The sequence below is a fragment of the Sinocyclocheilus grahami genome, unplaced genomic scaffold, assembly GCF_001515645.1.
Source record: "Sinocyclocheilus grahami isolate Dianchi unplaced genomic scaffold, SAMN03320097.WGS_v1.1 scaffold1009.1, whole genome shotgun sequence".
Classification (NCBI taxonomy): domain Eukaryota; kingdom Metazoa; phylum Chordata; class Actinopteri; order Cypriniformes; family Cyprinidae; genus Sinocyclocheilus; species Sinocyclocheilus grahami.
Window position 1 is genome coordinate 331,925 of NW_015506188.1, and position 13,367 is coordinate 345,291.

Here is a 13,367-nt window from a genome sequence, read left to right on the forward strand (position 1 = left end):
ATTCAAAAGAAATAAACAATTGAAACAAAACATAAATCACTCACAAAGTCACACACAGTCATGAGCATTAAACCATTCTTGCATCAATTACAAACAGGGTATCACACATCAATTTTTTCTCTCCAGGAATCCTATACAAAATTTACATGAAACAACTGTCCCCATAACATCTGCTCCTCACGTCCATTAACTGTAATAAACCATATAAAACATAAGGAAAAATTCACAGCTCATCACTGCATGACAGAATGGACAAAGAATTAAAGTTTGTCCACTGAAATATGATTTTGAAATATGCTAATAGTCTTACACAAACACAAATCTTTTGAGTAGCACAGCATCATCAGCAGAAATGTGCAATCTGGCTCACGGTTTCCTAATTTAACTGCACATTGCATATTGGCCTGAACTGTGCTGTTTTAATAGCTAAAGAAACATGCAAACTGAGCTTTCTACACTAAAGCTTTGAGCTACATGCCACATATCCCTGCATAGCCAAAAAAATAAAAAAACCATTCCCCACACACATTCGAGTGACAAATTTATGTTCAAATCAGAAAAAAAATGTAGATTCACAAAAATGATTTACTACAGTCAATTCAATAAGAAACAGTTTACCAATTTAAATGTTAAAGTGTTTCCTCTGGAAAATTACAAAAAATATATATATATCCCCCGATATAGACACTTCCACATTCACAAAGAAAAACCTTACTGTTATCTCTCATATGAATGTATTGAAGTTTGGGACAGATGGCACATTCATTCTATTTCAAGTTATACTGTAATACATACTATAACCTCGAGCTATATTCAAAAGAAATAAACAATTGAAACAAAACATAAATCACTCACAAAGTCACACACAGTCATGAGCATTAAACCATTCTTGCATCAATTACAAACAGGGTATCACACATCAATTTTTTCTCTCCAGGAATCCTATACAAAATTTACATGAAACAACTGTCCCCATAACATCTGCTCCTCACGTCCATTAACTGTAATAAACCATATAAAACATAAGGAAAAATTCACAGCTCATCACTGCATGACAGAATGGACAAAGAATTAAAGTTTGTCCACTGAAATATGATTTTGAAATATGCTAATAGTCTTACACAAACACAAATCTTTTGAGTAGCACAGCATCATCAGCAGAAATGTGCAATCTGGCTCACGGTTTCCTAATTTAACTGCACATTGCATATTGGCCTGAACTGTGCTGTTTTAATAGCTAAAGAAACATGCAAACTGAGCTTTCTACACTAAAGCTTTGAGCTACATGCCACATATCCCTGCATAGCCAAAAAAATAAAAAAACCATTCCCCACATTAGAACATCTTTTGAAGAAAAAAAAAAAATCACAGCTGCCACTGAGAAGATGCTACAATTCTGCTGTATGAAATAATCAAAATATCTCATAAATGCAACATGAGGTTATGAAAAGCCTCTTGCAAACATCCAAAAGGGAATAAAAACAAATGTTTTCCCCCTCCTTTCTGCCAAAGTTATACACACACATATATATACACACATAGCTGGAAATAATGTAATAAAGTCCGTTCATTACCAACTTTATACATTCATTAATTTCGAAAGAAATGTAAACTGTAAAATATGCTATTTTTGAGGGAAAAAAACACCTCCTCACCTTTACTTACACCTTTAAATGAAGAGAAAAAAAAGAAACCAAACAGACTCTTTTGACAAACCATTTAACATAGTTATACATACATATGTGAGGATCTGCTAATGTATAATGACTGCATTGTGGTGAATTTTTAAATCAGCTTTCATGTAGTAGTCTGACATCTTTCACATTATGCCAGTTTCGCCATGCCTGTTTAAGTTAGTAATGTCTAATATAATGTTTTAAGAATTATATATATATATATATATATATATAAAAACATCACAAGATACAAACAAATTGCACAAATTTAGTCTGTTTGAAAAAATTTACATAATTTACACCTATATTTCTTTATGAATTCCAAATTTACATTTGTCTGTGACTACTAATGAAACTACAAAAAGCACCAATATTAATGCAAGTTTTTTTTTCTCAGGCAGTTTAGTGCAATGGTTCATGTTGACACCTGAATCCTGAGCTCTGCAATATTTCCATGGATGCTGGTTTCTCTAGCTGCCTCAGACGGAATATGAAGAGAATTTGAAAATGCTTCTCATCAATAAATCTATACCAATAATTCTTTCAAAGTACCCAGTAGCACCAATATGCTGCAAAATCCTGTGTTTAGTCTTTGGGCATACTTTAACACAGCAATAACATATTAATCTAAGACAGAGACGATATATATTAAGGCACTTGTGTTCACAACAGGTTTTGTTCAAGGGTTTGTGTAAATTCTCAACTAATGATGCAAGTACTCTACGCTCTATTTTCACCATTACCTTTGTTTATTGTTTTCTATCAAACAGGAACTTTTCTCTAAAGGTTTTGTTTTTATTCTTGCATGTCTCAACTGGAATGTGTATGGTTATTTATGAAGAGGGTATAACCACCCCAAAAATGAACAATGAACGCAAAAAAAGAGAGCAAAACACTGACAGCAACTAAAAATGAAAAATACTGTGGAGGTGGAAAAGATGAGGAAAGTTATGAGCAGAAAAGTTACTGGTTTGTGCAAAAGCAGATGCAAAAGTCTGGTTCAGTTTCTCCAACTGCCCTAGAAAAAGCAAATGGTAAAGTCAGTCCAATTATCACTGATTCAACATGGAAATACTAACAGACATTGCAATACTAGGTATTCTCAGATCAAGAAACAAATGTTAGATGATTTTCCCCATTACATGACATAAGTACATAAAGTCTCCCAACTGTATGCCTTTACCTGCTGTCTAATGGGGCTTCCTACTGAGCTTCAGACTCTTCGCCGGGCTGAGGTGCCTCTGCCTCACATTCAGGGTTCACAGAGTGAAACTCTGCCACATACAGGCTCTTATCAATGCTGCCAGGAATGGGCTTTATGTCCGTCATCAGCTGGTCCTCAGTGGTCTTCAGGTTAAAGCGATCCTCAGCGGAAATGAGATTGATTGCCAAACCCAGATGTCCAAACCTGCCTGCAAATTCAACACAGGGACCATATAATGATACATTATACATATTATAAAAGTGTAAACTATTTAATATAAAAGTGTCAAGTCTAGATAATGTAATCCTAATTTAATCCACCACATCTTTGTTGTTTGTTAACTTCACCTGAGCGTCCGATGCGATGCAGGTATGTTTCTGCATTCCTGGGAAAGTCAAAGTTGATGACCACATTTACTGCCTGGATATCGATGCCTCTAGTGAATAAATCTGTTTCAAGAGCATAAATTCATTGAGTTAGAAACACCTTGACAAAACATACATTTTATTTTTACAGTTGAGGTTGTTATTATGCAATTACACAAAAAAAGAGGTAAGATGCTGTATAATGTACTACACTCACCTGTGCAAACAAGGTTCCTGCAGAGCCCGTTTCTGAAGTCGTGAAAAACACGGTTTCTGTATTCCTGCCATATGAATGAAATGACGCACAATATGTTTGCAGTCACAAGCATTTGACTGAAATTAGTAAATCATACTGAACAGATCTGAATTACACTGGAACTGACAACAGCAAAAGACATACAGTACCTGCATCATCTTCGCATGAATGTAGAAGCAGGAGTAGCCCAGCTGCGTGATCTTCTTGGCCAAAAGCTCCACTCGCTGAGTAGAGTTACAAAAGATAATGGACTGATTTATCTGCAACTGTGGAGAGAACAAGTACTTGGGTCATGTCAATTGTTGTAACAATGCCTTTTTTTTTAGAATTCACAAAAGAACAAAACTACAGCATAAAAGGACTAGCTCACCAAAAAAATGGACTCTCCCTCAGTCCGACCAAGATGTAAATGATTTCTTTCACTTGAACAGATTTGGAGAAATTTTGTATTACATCACTTATTTACCAATGGATCCTCTGCAGTGAATGGTTGCCTTCAGAATGAGAGTCCAAACAGCTGATGAAAACATCACAATAATGCACGCGAGCGACTCCAGTCCATCAATTAACATCTTGTGAAGTGAAAAGATTTTGGCTAAAGTCCTCTATCTATAACTTTGCATCCTCCAGTGAAAAAATACAAACTTAGGAAATATATGAGATATGTTGTATATAACTTTGTTTACAAGACTGAAAACAGCTGAAACATGCAGCTTTTCACTTCTCAAGACATTAATTAATGGACTGGGTCATGTCGCTTACTTGTGGATTATTATGCCGTGTTTATCAGCTGTTTAAACTCATTCACTACAGACAATTTATTTGGTGAGTAAGTGAAGTAATGCTAAATTTCTACAAATCTTTTCTGATGAAGAAACAAACTCATCTAGATCTTGGCTAGCCTGAGGAATTCATCATTGTTGTGACATGAAATGTTACTTGCCCTAAATATAATTTTTTTTTTTTAAATGTCCTAAACGGAAATGGACTCTTTACCCTGGAGAACAGTGTGTTAAGGCAGTGGACTTTCTGTCTTTCTGTGACATAAGCATAGTACTGAGTAATGCCTTTCAGGGTCAGTTCCTCCATCAGATTAATCTCATAGGGCTTCTGCAGGTGCTTTGCCTGAAGAGATACAAAGTGTATAAATGTAAAATCTGCAGATGTAGAAAGAGACAGATGAGCACAATGAAAGCATAAATGTGTTCAAAACGATCCACAGATTTCTCTAACCATAAACTTCTGTACGCTGATGGGGAATGTGGCTGAATAGAGCAGAATCTGTCTGTTCTTTGAAAGGAAAGCAATGATGTCCTCAATAATAACCACAAAGTCCTGAGAGAGCAGCTTATCAGCCTATAATAATACAAGCAATGAAGTGTAAACTTGGTGGTATTGATAACATATAAACACCTAAATAACTCTGTCAAGATGTGCAGTTGGGACAGAGTGCAACAGGATATAATAATTTTATTAATTATAATTGTATTCATATTCTGACAGGTAGGTATGTACAGTTAGCATGTGCAATACTCACCTCATCCATAACCATCATATGCACTTTATCCACCTTGGCTATGCCCTTTTTTATCAAGTCCAAAATTCTGCCAGGTGTTGCTATAACAACATGAACTGCAAAAAAAAAAAAAAAAAAAAAAACGTTTTGAACAACATGCTTTTACTGCAGAAGATGTTCACATTGTAATCTCTTTATGATTAGGTGATCACTGAACATTACCCTCCTCATCCAGGCGCATGATATCATCTCGTAGGTTGGTCCCACCTGTGGTTGCCATGACCTTGACACCACCCAGGTGCTTGCTGATCTGAATACTGATCTGACTGACCTGCAGAGCCAGTTCACGAGTGGGAACTATCACAACGGCTGCAGGTAAACAGAAAGATGGTACAGTAAAAAAAAAAGGTGTTGGGGATAAGAGGTACATCTTGTGTAAACTGTTTTGAGAGAGAGATACCTTGGATATGATCCTTTTTTATGTCAATTCTCTCCAGAAGGGGGATCAGGTATGCACCACTCTTTCCGGTCCCGTTTTTGGCACGAGCCAGTATATCGCGCCCAGAAAGGGCAATAGGAATGCTCTCCTCCTAAAATAAAAAAAATCAAAGGAATAATTTACCCAAAAACAAAAATTTGCTGAAAATGTACTCATCCTCAGGTCATCTGAGAATGTGTTTACTTCATCAGAAAAAATTTGGGGAAATTTAGCTTTACATCATATGCAGTGAATGGGTGCCGTCAAAATGAGAGTCCAAACATCTGATTAAAACATCACAATAATCCACATCACTCCAGTTCATCAATTAACATCTTGTGAGGAGAAAAGCTGCATGTTTTCAAGTAACAAATTTCATTAAGGCATTTTAACTTGAAATTGTCGCTTCTGGCCAAAACACGAGTCCATAATACAAAAAAATATTCATTCCCTGTTGTCCTCTCACATCAAACTCCACCAACATATTTGTTTAGAACTGTTTGCGCTTGTATCAGGTGCTTGATTTGTGCATATTTCTCTCCTGATTCAGACAAGATTACTTTTCCACCACTGTAGAAAGCAATAGTATGGCTCTATTACTATTACGTGGCTTTTATGCCAATATAGGAAGCAACAATTTGAAGTTAAAAACGTCTTGAAGGGGCGGTTCGTTACAAACATTCAGCTTTTCACTTCACAAGACATTAATTTATTGACTAGAGTCATATGGATTATAGTTATGTTTTTAATCAGCTGTTTGAACTCTTATTCTGGGTGAATTCACTGCAGAGGATCCACTGTTGAGCAGGGTATGTAATGTTAAATTTCTCCAAATCTGTTCTGAAGAAAAAAACTAATTTACATCTTGGATGGCCTGAGGGTGAGTAAATTCTCTTCAAATTTTCATTTTTAGGTGAACTATTCCTTTAAGCATAAACACTGAGGATACTCATTTTTTTCAGAAAGACTGGTAACTTGTCTATGTTTTGAAGTTCTTGCATCTATTACCTGAATCGGGGAGGGCTTTTCCCAGCCCATCTCAAAAATGCCCATCAGCAGCTCTCTTTTTAGACAGTAGTCCTCAAACTCATTCCCTTTGGTTGCAGTCACATCCTTGTGAGAAAGAAAGAGTATGAAACTGATGGATCACAAGGAGATCTGTATTTATACTTTACAAAATGAAAAACAATCACTATTCATCAAATGCATGTTGCATGTTATATATATACACATGAATTCTTCATCATGTGTTATGGTGAAAAAACAAGCCATCCTTATAATGACATTACATTAGTTGGGGATTCTTTTTGCACTATTTTTAAAAAGTGAAAGTTTAAAACATTTCACTAAAAGACTTACAGAAGTTTTGACTCTACCGTCCTTAGCGGGGAGCTGTAGGCTTTTTTTCCAGTCATCACCAAACCTGTGTGTCAATATATTAATATATATACTTCTGTTCAAATGTTTGGGGTCAGTAATATTATTAAGAAAGAAATTAATATTTTTATTCAGTAAGGACTTATTAAATTGACCAAAAGTGACAGTAAAGACAAAGATTTCTTATTACACCGATAATAAGAAATGTTTATTGAGCAACAAATCCATACATTAGAATGATTTCTGTAGGATCATGTGACACTTAAGACTGGAGTGCTGAAAATTCAGCTTTGCCATCACAGAATTTTTTATTTTAAAATAAAGACAGTTATTAGCAATTGAAATTATAATAACATTTCACAATTTTACTGTATTTTTGATCAAATAAATGCAGCCTCAGTGAACATAAGACTCTTCATTCAAAAACAAAGAAAAGAAAAAAATTCGAACAGACCCCAAACTTTTAAACAGAAGTGTACACATGTCATACATGTCAAATATACCACACATACATTCCAATTAAGCAAACAAGTGTTAAATATGACACTATAGCAAGCTTACCTGATACCAGGTCTTTCCTGAGATGCATTGGCTGGTTTCTGGGTCACCATGGGCTCCTTTCCAGGCTGAGCACTCACAGTTTGGGGTCCTAATTGAGAGGGGGCTTTAGGCTGTCCTAAAAGCTGCCTGTTGTGTGTATTCAATCCCATGACAGCCGGGCCAGTGTTCTCCATCTTTGTTGCCATTTTTTAAGTTTCTGAAGTTTTTCCACTTCTTTTTCACTTTTTTAACGCCTGCCTATGGTCTAATAAGATCTAGTAAACCATTCAGTGTCCACAAGGTCTCAATAAAAAAAGTGTCACTAAAGAATCTTATGAGATATTAACAAATTCTACATACAGCTTAGCCTCTATAACTAAGAGCAATGCTGCCACACAATATATATTACAAGGTCTCTTCTAAAAGAAGAGAAATAAATATTTAAGTGTAAAAATATTGCAAACCTGCACAAAGTATAGAAAATTATACCTGGACGGGTGTAATAAAGAACTAGTCTGCTAAGGCAATGTGAACTACAGAAAGACCTAGACCAGAACTTTCTTTTCGTTTCTACACTTCTGCAACATTTACAGTATGCAAACGGAGCTTTGTAGCCTTCTGGATGCCAGTTCTCACCTTTTCTTCTTCAAATGCAGTTTAACTCTCAAATGTCCTGATCACAGAGATCATTCGTTTAAATTATACATTTGTCTGGTAGGTAGGATTCACTCCAGCACATTAATAGACAAAAGAACACTTCAGGGTGACTGCAGTTTAAATGTCCAACAGGGCTGAATACAAGTCAGTTCTTTAAATAATAAGTTAGGTGGAGATCTTGTGTTTGTCCTTTCCTCTGTGCTGACATCCAGTTGTGCCCACAGCTGTGCCACCTGCAGAGGAACAATGTGAAAATCAAAGACAATTCACTATACAAACTGAAAACGGCATGAAACATTCTGAAAAATATCCAGTATTCATTTATTACCATTTTACAGTAGTAACTATATCATCTATGTTATATTGGTATAACATATACGCGGATGTGATAATAGGTCATTGCTTATTTAAATATTCCCCTGTCAGAAAAAGCACTGTATTGGTCTCATAGTATAACATGGAAATACTAAAAAAAGTACCTTGTTGTCACGATACTGAATGTTTCCCATTTTGAAAATCCAAAAAAGTTGTACTTTAAGGTACTTATAGTTACAGTAATAACATTGAATTAACGTTACCACGGCACTTTTACTGAGAGTGTCATTGACAGTACAACTTTATCTCTGCAAAAAAAAAACATAAATAAATCAATACAGCCTTACTTTCTGACAGGTGGTAAATAGAGTTAACTACCTTCATATTTACTGTCGCTGGTTTACAAATCACTATTCAGCTCAAACCAAATGTTTTATATTAACCTGTAAACGAGCTAATATAATTACGCCAGTCAGTCCCTTCACAACTCTACAACATGAAATAAAAGTCTGGCTTGAACTTTTTAAACACAAGCATTTCAGACTTACAAAGATTGAGACTGATAATCGTTTCCAGTACATAAATAATATAAATATCGCTTCACTTGCTAGTTACTTCAGGCAAGCAAAACATAATCCCAAACAGACCGACATCAAATAGTTTAGTTGGCACGTGAATTGTGCTAAGCTAGGCTAAACGTATAACATTACTGCGTAATATCCGATAGTTAAAACCAAACATTTACCTTTACCAATGTCAGTATCCTATGCTGCCATATATGTGAGGTAAATTAATTGGTAATCAACGTAGTATGTATCATGTCGCTATAAGCAGCTCGTCTCTTTGTTGTATTTCTGTCAACACGGTCGACATGCATTGAACGTCAGTGGGCTTCATATGAGGTGCTGCCATCAACGGTACGGAGGCTCTTATGACCACAGGACTATCAAACATGCGTTTATTTACTGCATTTCTTTCTTTGAATGTATGCCTTTATTCCCTTAATTACTGTGGTATCCATAGTGTATTTTAGGGAGTGTTAGTCATAATAAATATTAATAATACAAGACAAAACATAAAAATAATATTAATTATATTGAAATAATACAAGAATATTAATAAATTAACAGTTAATGATTTCAGACTCACTCTTTATGTTACTTGAAATTCTTATAAATAAGTGATTAGTACTTATTATCAAGTTACCATATTTTTCTTGTAGTAACAATAGGCTAACTGCATTTTGTAATATATAGGCCAAAATGTAAAACAACACCGGAAACAAAGTTGCTTTAAAAATAGTGGATTATTTATTTATTTATTGCATTTGACATTCAGTTCATCAAAATCCTCTCAGAAATGTACAGTATAGAACAAACATCTTTGGTGTTATAAGAAAAAAAGTACAGGTCTGAATCTAATTTGGTTATGGTTATGAGCACCCTTCAGCTGTTTAGTTTACTGCATAAAAACATGAACTGGTAACAAGTCAGCGAAAGTTTCTGGTGCATCTGGACAGTTCTTCTTCAAGAAATGATGAGGTAACCTGTTAATATAAAGGTTCACGTGTAGACAACAGTACTCTATGAACACACACAATGCTGTAAAAGCTTATAACCGCGCATCCTCAAAGGCCTCAAAGTTTTGTCTGGTGTATAACGCAAATATCCTTGTCAAATTAACTATACATTTTCAAATAATGCTATAGCTGACATTGTAATACAAGCAGGGGTGTCAAAGTAATTTCAATTCATGAGCCGAACTGGACTAAATGCCACCTTATGTGGAACAATTTAATTTTTTTTTTTTTTTGAAACACCATACAGAGTGCATGCACAAAACATGCCCACAACTGTAGAATAAACTTTATGCTGCTTTAATAACCAATAATGAGGTACAAATAAAGATTTACTAAATTTAAAAAGGTTACATTTTTAAATTAAACAAGCGAGAAAAACTAAAGCTGTGTGTTTAACACCCTCTCTTTAAACATTCGATCCATTTTCATTTCAGATAAAAATAAGAAGTCAGAAATGGTGACTTAAAATCAACAGTGCAGTTACTTTAAAAATTTTTAGTTTGCAGTGCAAAAGCAGCTAGGATTGATCTTATTGCATCACTACAGGCACAATGGTGAAATTTTGATGGATGCTGAGACATTCAGTTTGGTCAGAACACAACAGTGAATAGTTATTGTGAATACCTAAAAATGAGTCACTCTGATGAAAAAACTGCACATTAAGCCTGTAACTCTGGTATTGTAATTTGGATATACAATTGATTCCAGGAGTTGAGCTGGTGGATTGACTCCTCTTTTTTTTTTAAATACATCTCTTGTCAAAACTAGTTTCACTTTATTGTTATTTAGATCCCTGGAACTTCTTGGACCTTGGTGGTCCAGCAGGACTTTTCCGAGCCTAAACTGTCTAACTGAGCCCCGGCTGCCTCTGATCCGCAGGTTGTTCCTCTAGCTGGAAGACTTCTCTGATTCGTTTCACACATATATCAGATGCTTCCTGGGTTTCTTTGGAGAGCTGAAATAGGCTCAGGAAGCCATGAGGAAGGTCTTCAACCACAGTGAGCGTCACAGGCTGGTTTATATTCCTAAGCTTTTTGGCAAACATCACTGAATCATCTAACAGGGCATCCAAAGCAGAAGCCTGAGAAGAACAATCAAAGCATTAAAATAATAGTTTCAACATTGTTCCTGGAAATGCATTTTCATTAGGTCTTACCACTATATGTACTGGTGGAAGCCCCTTGAGAAGACTGTCCGGAGCAAGTAGAGGAGAAACAAATGGGTTCTTCATTATTGGTGTGCAAGGTGTGTGTATATCCACCAGACACCTAGACCGGAGTGGCTCAAAGTTTTCTGGGTATTCTTGGACTTCCTGTGGTTTCGCTACAGAATGTGACTTGGAAGGTGAAGGACCGTTTGATGGTATGGTTGAAGAGGATGATGCTGCTGCTGCTTTTGGTTCTAATAAATTCTGAAACCAATTTGTCGCTCCTTGGGTGAAGTTAGTCAACAACTTTACTGTGTCCTGTCCCAAAGCGGTCAAGGTGTCTATCTGCTGAGCTGGCTGCACTGAGTGACAACTCGAACCTGAGATAGAGAGAGTGACCAAGAAACAGTACAATCATGAAGGTGCGGTAGATAAAGCTGTTTTGAAACAATCTGTACTGTATAAGCGCTGTAAGTAACATGACTTGACTCAAAAGCTCACCAGCATAGGCATCGATACACTTGTAGAGCACGCTCAAAGGCAGCAGAGGGTCGATTAAAGTGAGCAGTCTGGATGGTGAGGCGTCTGTTGTTAGCAGAGTTGCTGGGTAGGCTGCCACAATCCCATCAGGAACACGTACACAGAGAGACATTGCCCTCATAGAGACAGTTATGCACAAGTTACCGCCTGCACTGTCTCCTACCAAACAAACACGCTCTGCAGTCGAACCTGTGAAGCAAGATCAACATTTAGAAATTCCTGATGCATGGTTGGCATGGATTGCTTGTCATGTCCACACCTACTAGTATGCTCACACACCTTAAGGTAAAAATAAAGTTCAAGTATTACTGGCTTTCCTACTAGTTGATTGGATGGTAAAAACTTCAATGTCATTACATTTAAAAATTAAACTGATTCAGCCATCAGATTATGGGCATTTGACCAAATACTTTTGGGAAGCTTTGTAGTATGACGTTATACTTCATCTAAAATAAGTTTACAAAATATTTTATAATTATTATACACTACTGTTAAAAAGTGTGGGGTCAGATTTTTTTATGTTTTTAAAAGAAGCCTCACCAAGGCTGCATTTTATTGAAATTGTACAGTATTATACTGTACAGCACTGTACAGTAATATTGTATAATATAATAAAAAATTTAAATAACAGTTTTCTATTTGAATTCATTTTATAATGTCATTTTTTTCTATTTACAGTCATTACTCCAGTCTTCAGTGTCACATCATCCTTCAGAAATCATTAATATGCTAATTAATATGCTAACTTGCTGCTCAAGCAACACTTCTTGATGAGTAGAATATTTGTATTTGCAATTTAATTTGTTGCAATATATATAATTTTCTATTTAGCCAGCAATAAAATCATTGACTAGTGCATGTAAATATTAAAATTGCAGCATATCCCCATTAAAGGGGCCTTTCTCTTTGGAGTGTTACAAGCTCTTGGTGCATAAAGAAGATCTGTAAAGTTGCAAAGACTAAAGTCTCAAATCCAAAGAGATATTCTTTATAAAAGTTAAGAGTCAACCACGCCTACCTAAAACGGCTCGTTCTAACACGCCCCCACATGTTTACATCACAATGTGGGAAGATTTGCATAATGCCGCCCAAATGTTCACGCAAAGAAAGAAGGCGTAACTTTTATTCTCGGTGTAGTATTGTTGCTGCCGCCACGGCGCCATGTCGTGAAGGTGCTGTGTGTTTCCTTGTGGAAAGCAAAACTACTTTGTTTGGCCTTCCAAAAGAGGACGATATGGCTTCATCATGCATGGAGCTGATCTGTGCTGGTCGCTGAGGAAATACATCAACTTTGCGCTGTGACTTTTGCCAGCTTTCACCATGGACGAAGCGGAGTCCAGCCCGGGGTCGTCACATGTGGTTGCCGCAAGCCCGCCGGATGCTCCTTCGTCGAATTCTCCGGCCGCGCCGTTCTCAAGCCCGCCGCCTCAGCTCACTCAAGCTGGCCTCCACTCACTCTAGCCCGCCTGCTTCTGCTCACTCAAGCCGGCCTCCGCTCACTCTAGGCCGCTGCTCACTCTAGGCCTCTGGCCTCCGCTCACTCAAGGCGTGTGACGCTGTTTTGTTGTGAAAGCGAAACTAATTTGTTTGGCCTTCCAAAAGTGGACATGACTAGAAATCAGTGGTTAAGTTGTATTTACAACAGTTCCAGAACAGTTTAACCCAAATATCCAGATGTGTGCAGCACATTTTATGGAGGACCATTTCCTGATCCTGG

At 36.5% G+C, this 13,367-nt stretch overlaps 2 protein-coding genes across 4 annotated transcripts in view; both read right to left on the minus strand.

Moving 5' to 3' along the window:
- Positions 1-678: 678 nt before the first annotated feature.
- On the minus strand, positions 679-9,295 carry LOC107565587 (probable ATP-dependent RNA helicase DDX6). Of its 3 annotated transcripts, none has more exons than XM_016250848.1 (14): positions 9,130-9,295; positions 7,434-8,302; positions 6,855-6,918; positions 6,504-6,608; positions 5,478-5,607; positions 5,240-5,386; positions 5,039-5,133; positions 4,735-4,857; positions 4,498-4,626; positions 3,651-3,767; positions 3,463-3,526; positions 3,228-3,329; positions 2,860-3,088; positions 679-2,689 (listed from the first exon to the last, which is right to left on the minus strand). In XM_016250848.1, exons 2-13 carry the CDS (start codon positions 7,616-7,618, stop codon positions 2,880-2,882), a joined length of 1,470 nt encoding a protein of 489 aa, XP_016106334.1. In that variant the 5' UTR covers positions 7,619-8,302; positions 9,130-9,295; the 3' UTR covers positions 679-2,689; positions 2,860-2,879. The 3 variants fall into 3 exon arrangements, with proteins under 3 accessions (XP_016106334.1, XP_016106333.1, XP_016106335.1); XM_016250847.1 differs by having other exon boundaries at positions 679-2,694; XM_016250849.1 differs by lacking the exon at positions 9,130-9,295 and adding an exon at positions 8,933-9,049 and having other exon boundaries at positions 679-2,694.
- Positions 9,296-9,691: 396 nt separating this feature from the next.
- The window catches only part of LOC107565586 (hormone-sensitive lipase-like), an 8,522-nt gene continuing 4,846 nt past the window's right edge, over positions 9,692-13,367 (minus strand). The window contains exons 9-11 of the mRNA XM_016250846.1: positions 11,612-11,839; positions 11,120-11,490; positions 9,692-11,044 (exon numbers count right to left, since the gene is read on the minus strand). Coding sequence (XP_016106332.1) covers positions 10,811-11,044; positions 11,120-11,490; positions 11,612-11,839 — 833 coding nt within the window. The 3' untranslated portion in view covers positions 9,692-10,810. The remainder of the gene's footprint in view (positions 11,045-11,119; positions 11,491-11,611; positions 11,840-13,367) is intronic.

Excerpts from the sequence above, each read along its gene's own strand:
- LOC107565587 (XM_016250848.1), bottom strand. The coding sequence starts at position 7,618 with ATGGCAACAAAGATGGAGAACACTGGCCCGGCTGTCATGGGATTGAAT. Across the intron at positions 6,609-6,854 it reads ACGGTAGAGTCAAAACTTCT|GATGTGACTGCAACCAAAGG; the intron begins GTAAGTCTTTTA and ends CTTTCTCACAAG. Across the intron at positions 5,608-6,503 it reads AAAAGCCCTCCCCGATTCAG|GAGGAGAGCATTCCTATTGC; the intron begins GTAATAGATGCA and ends TTTTTATTTTAG.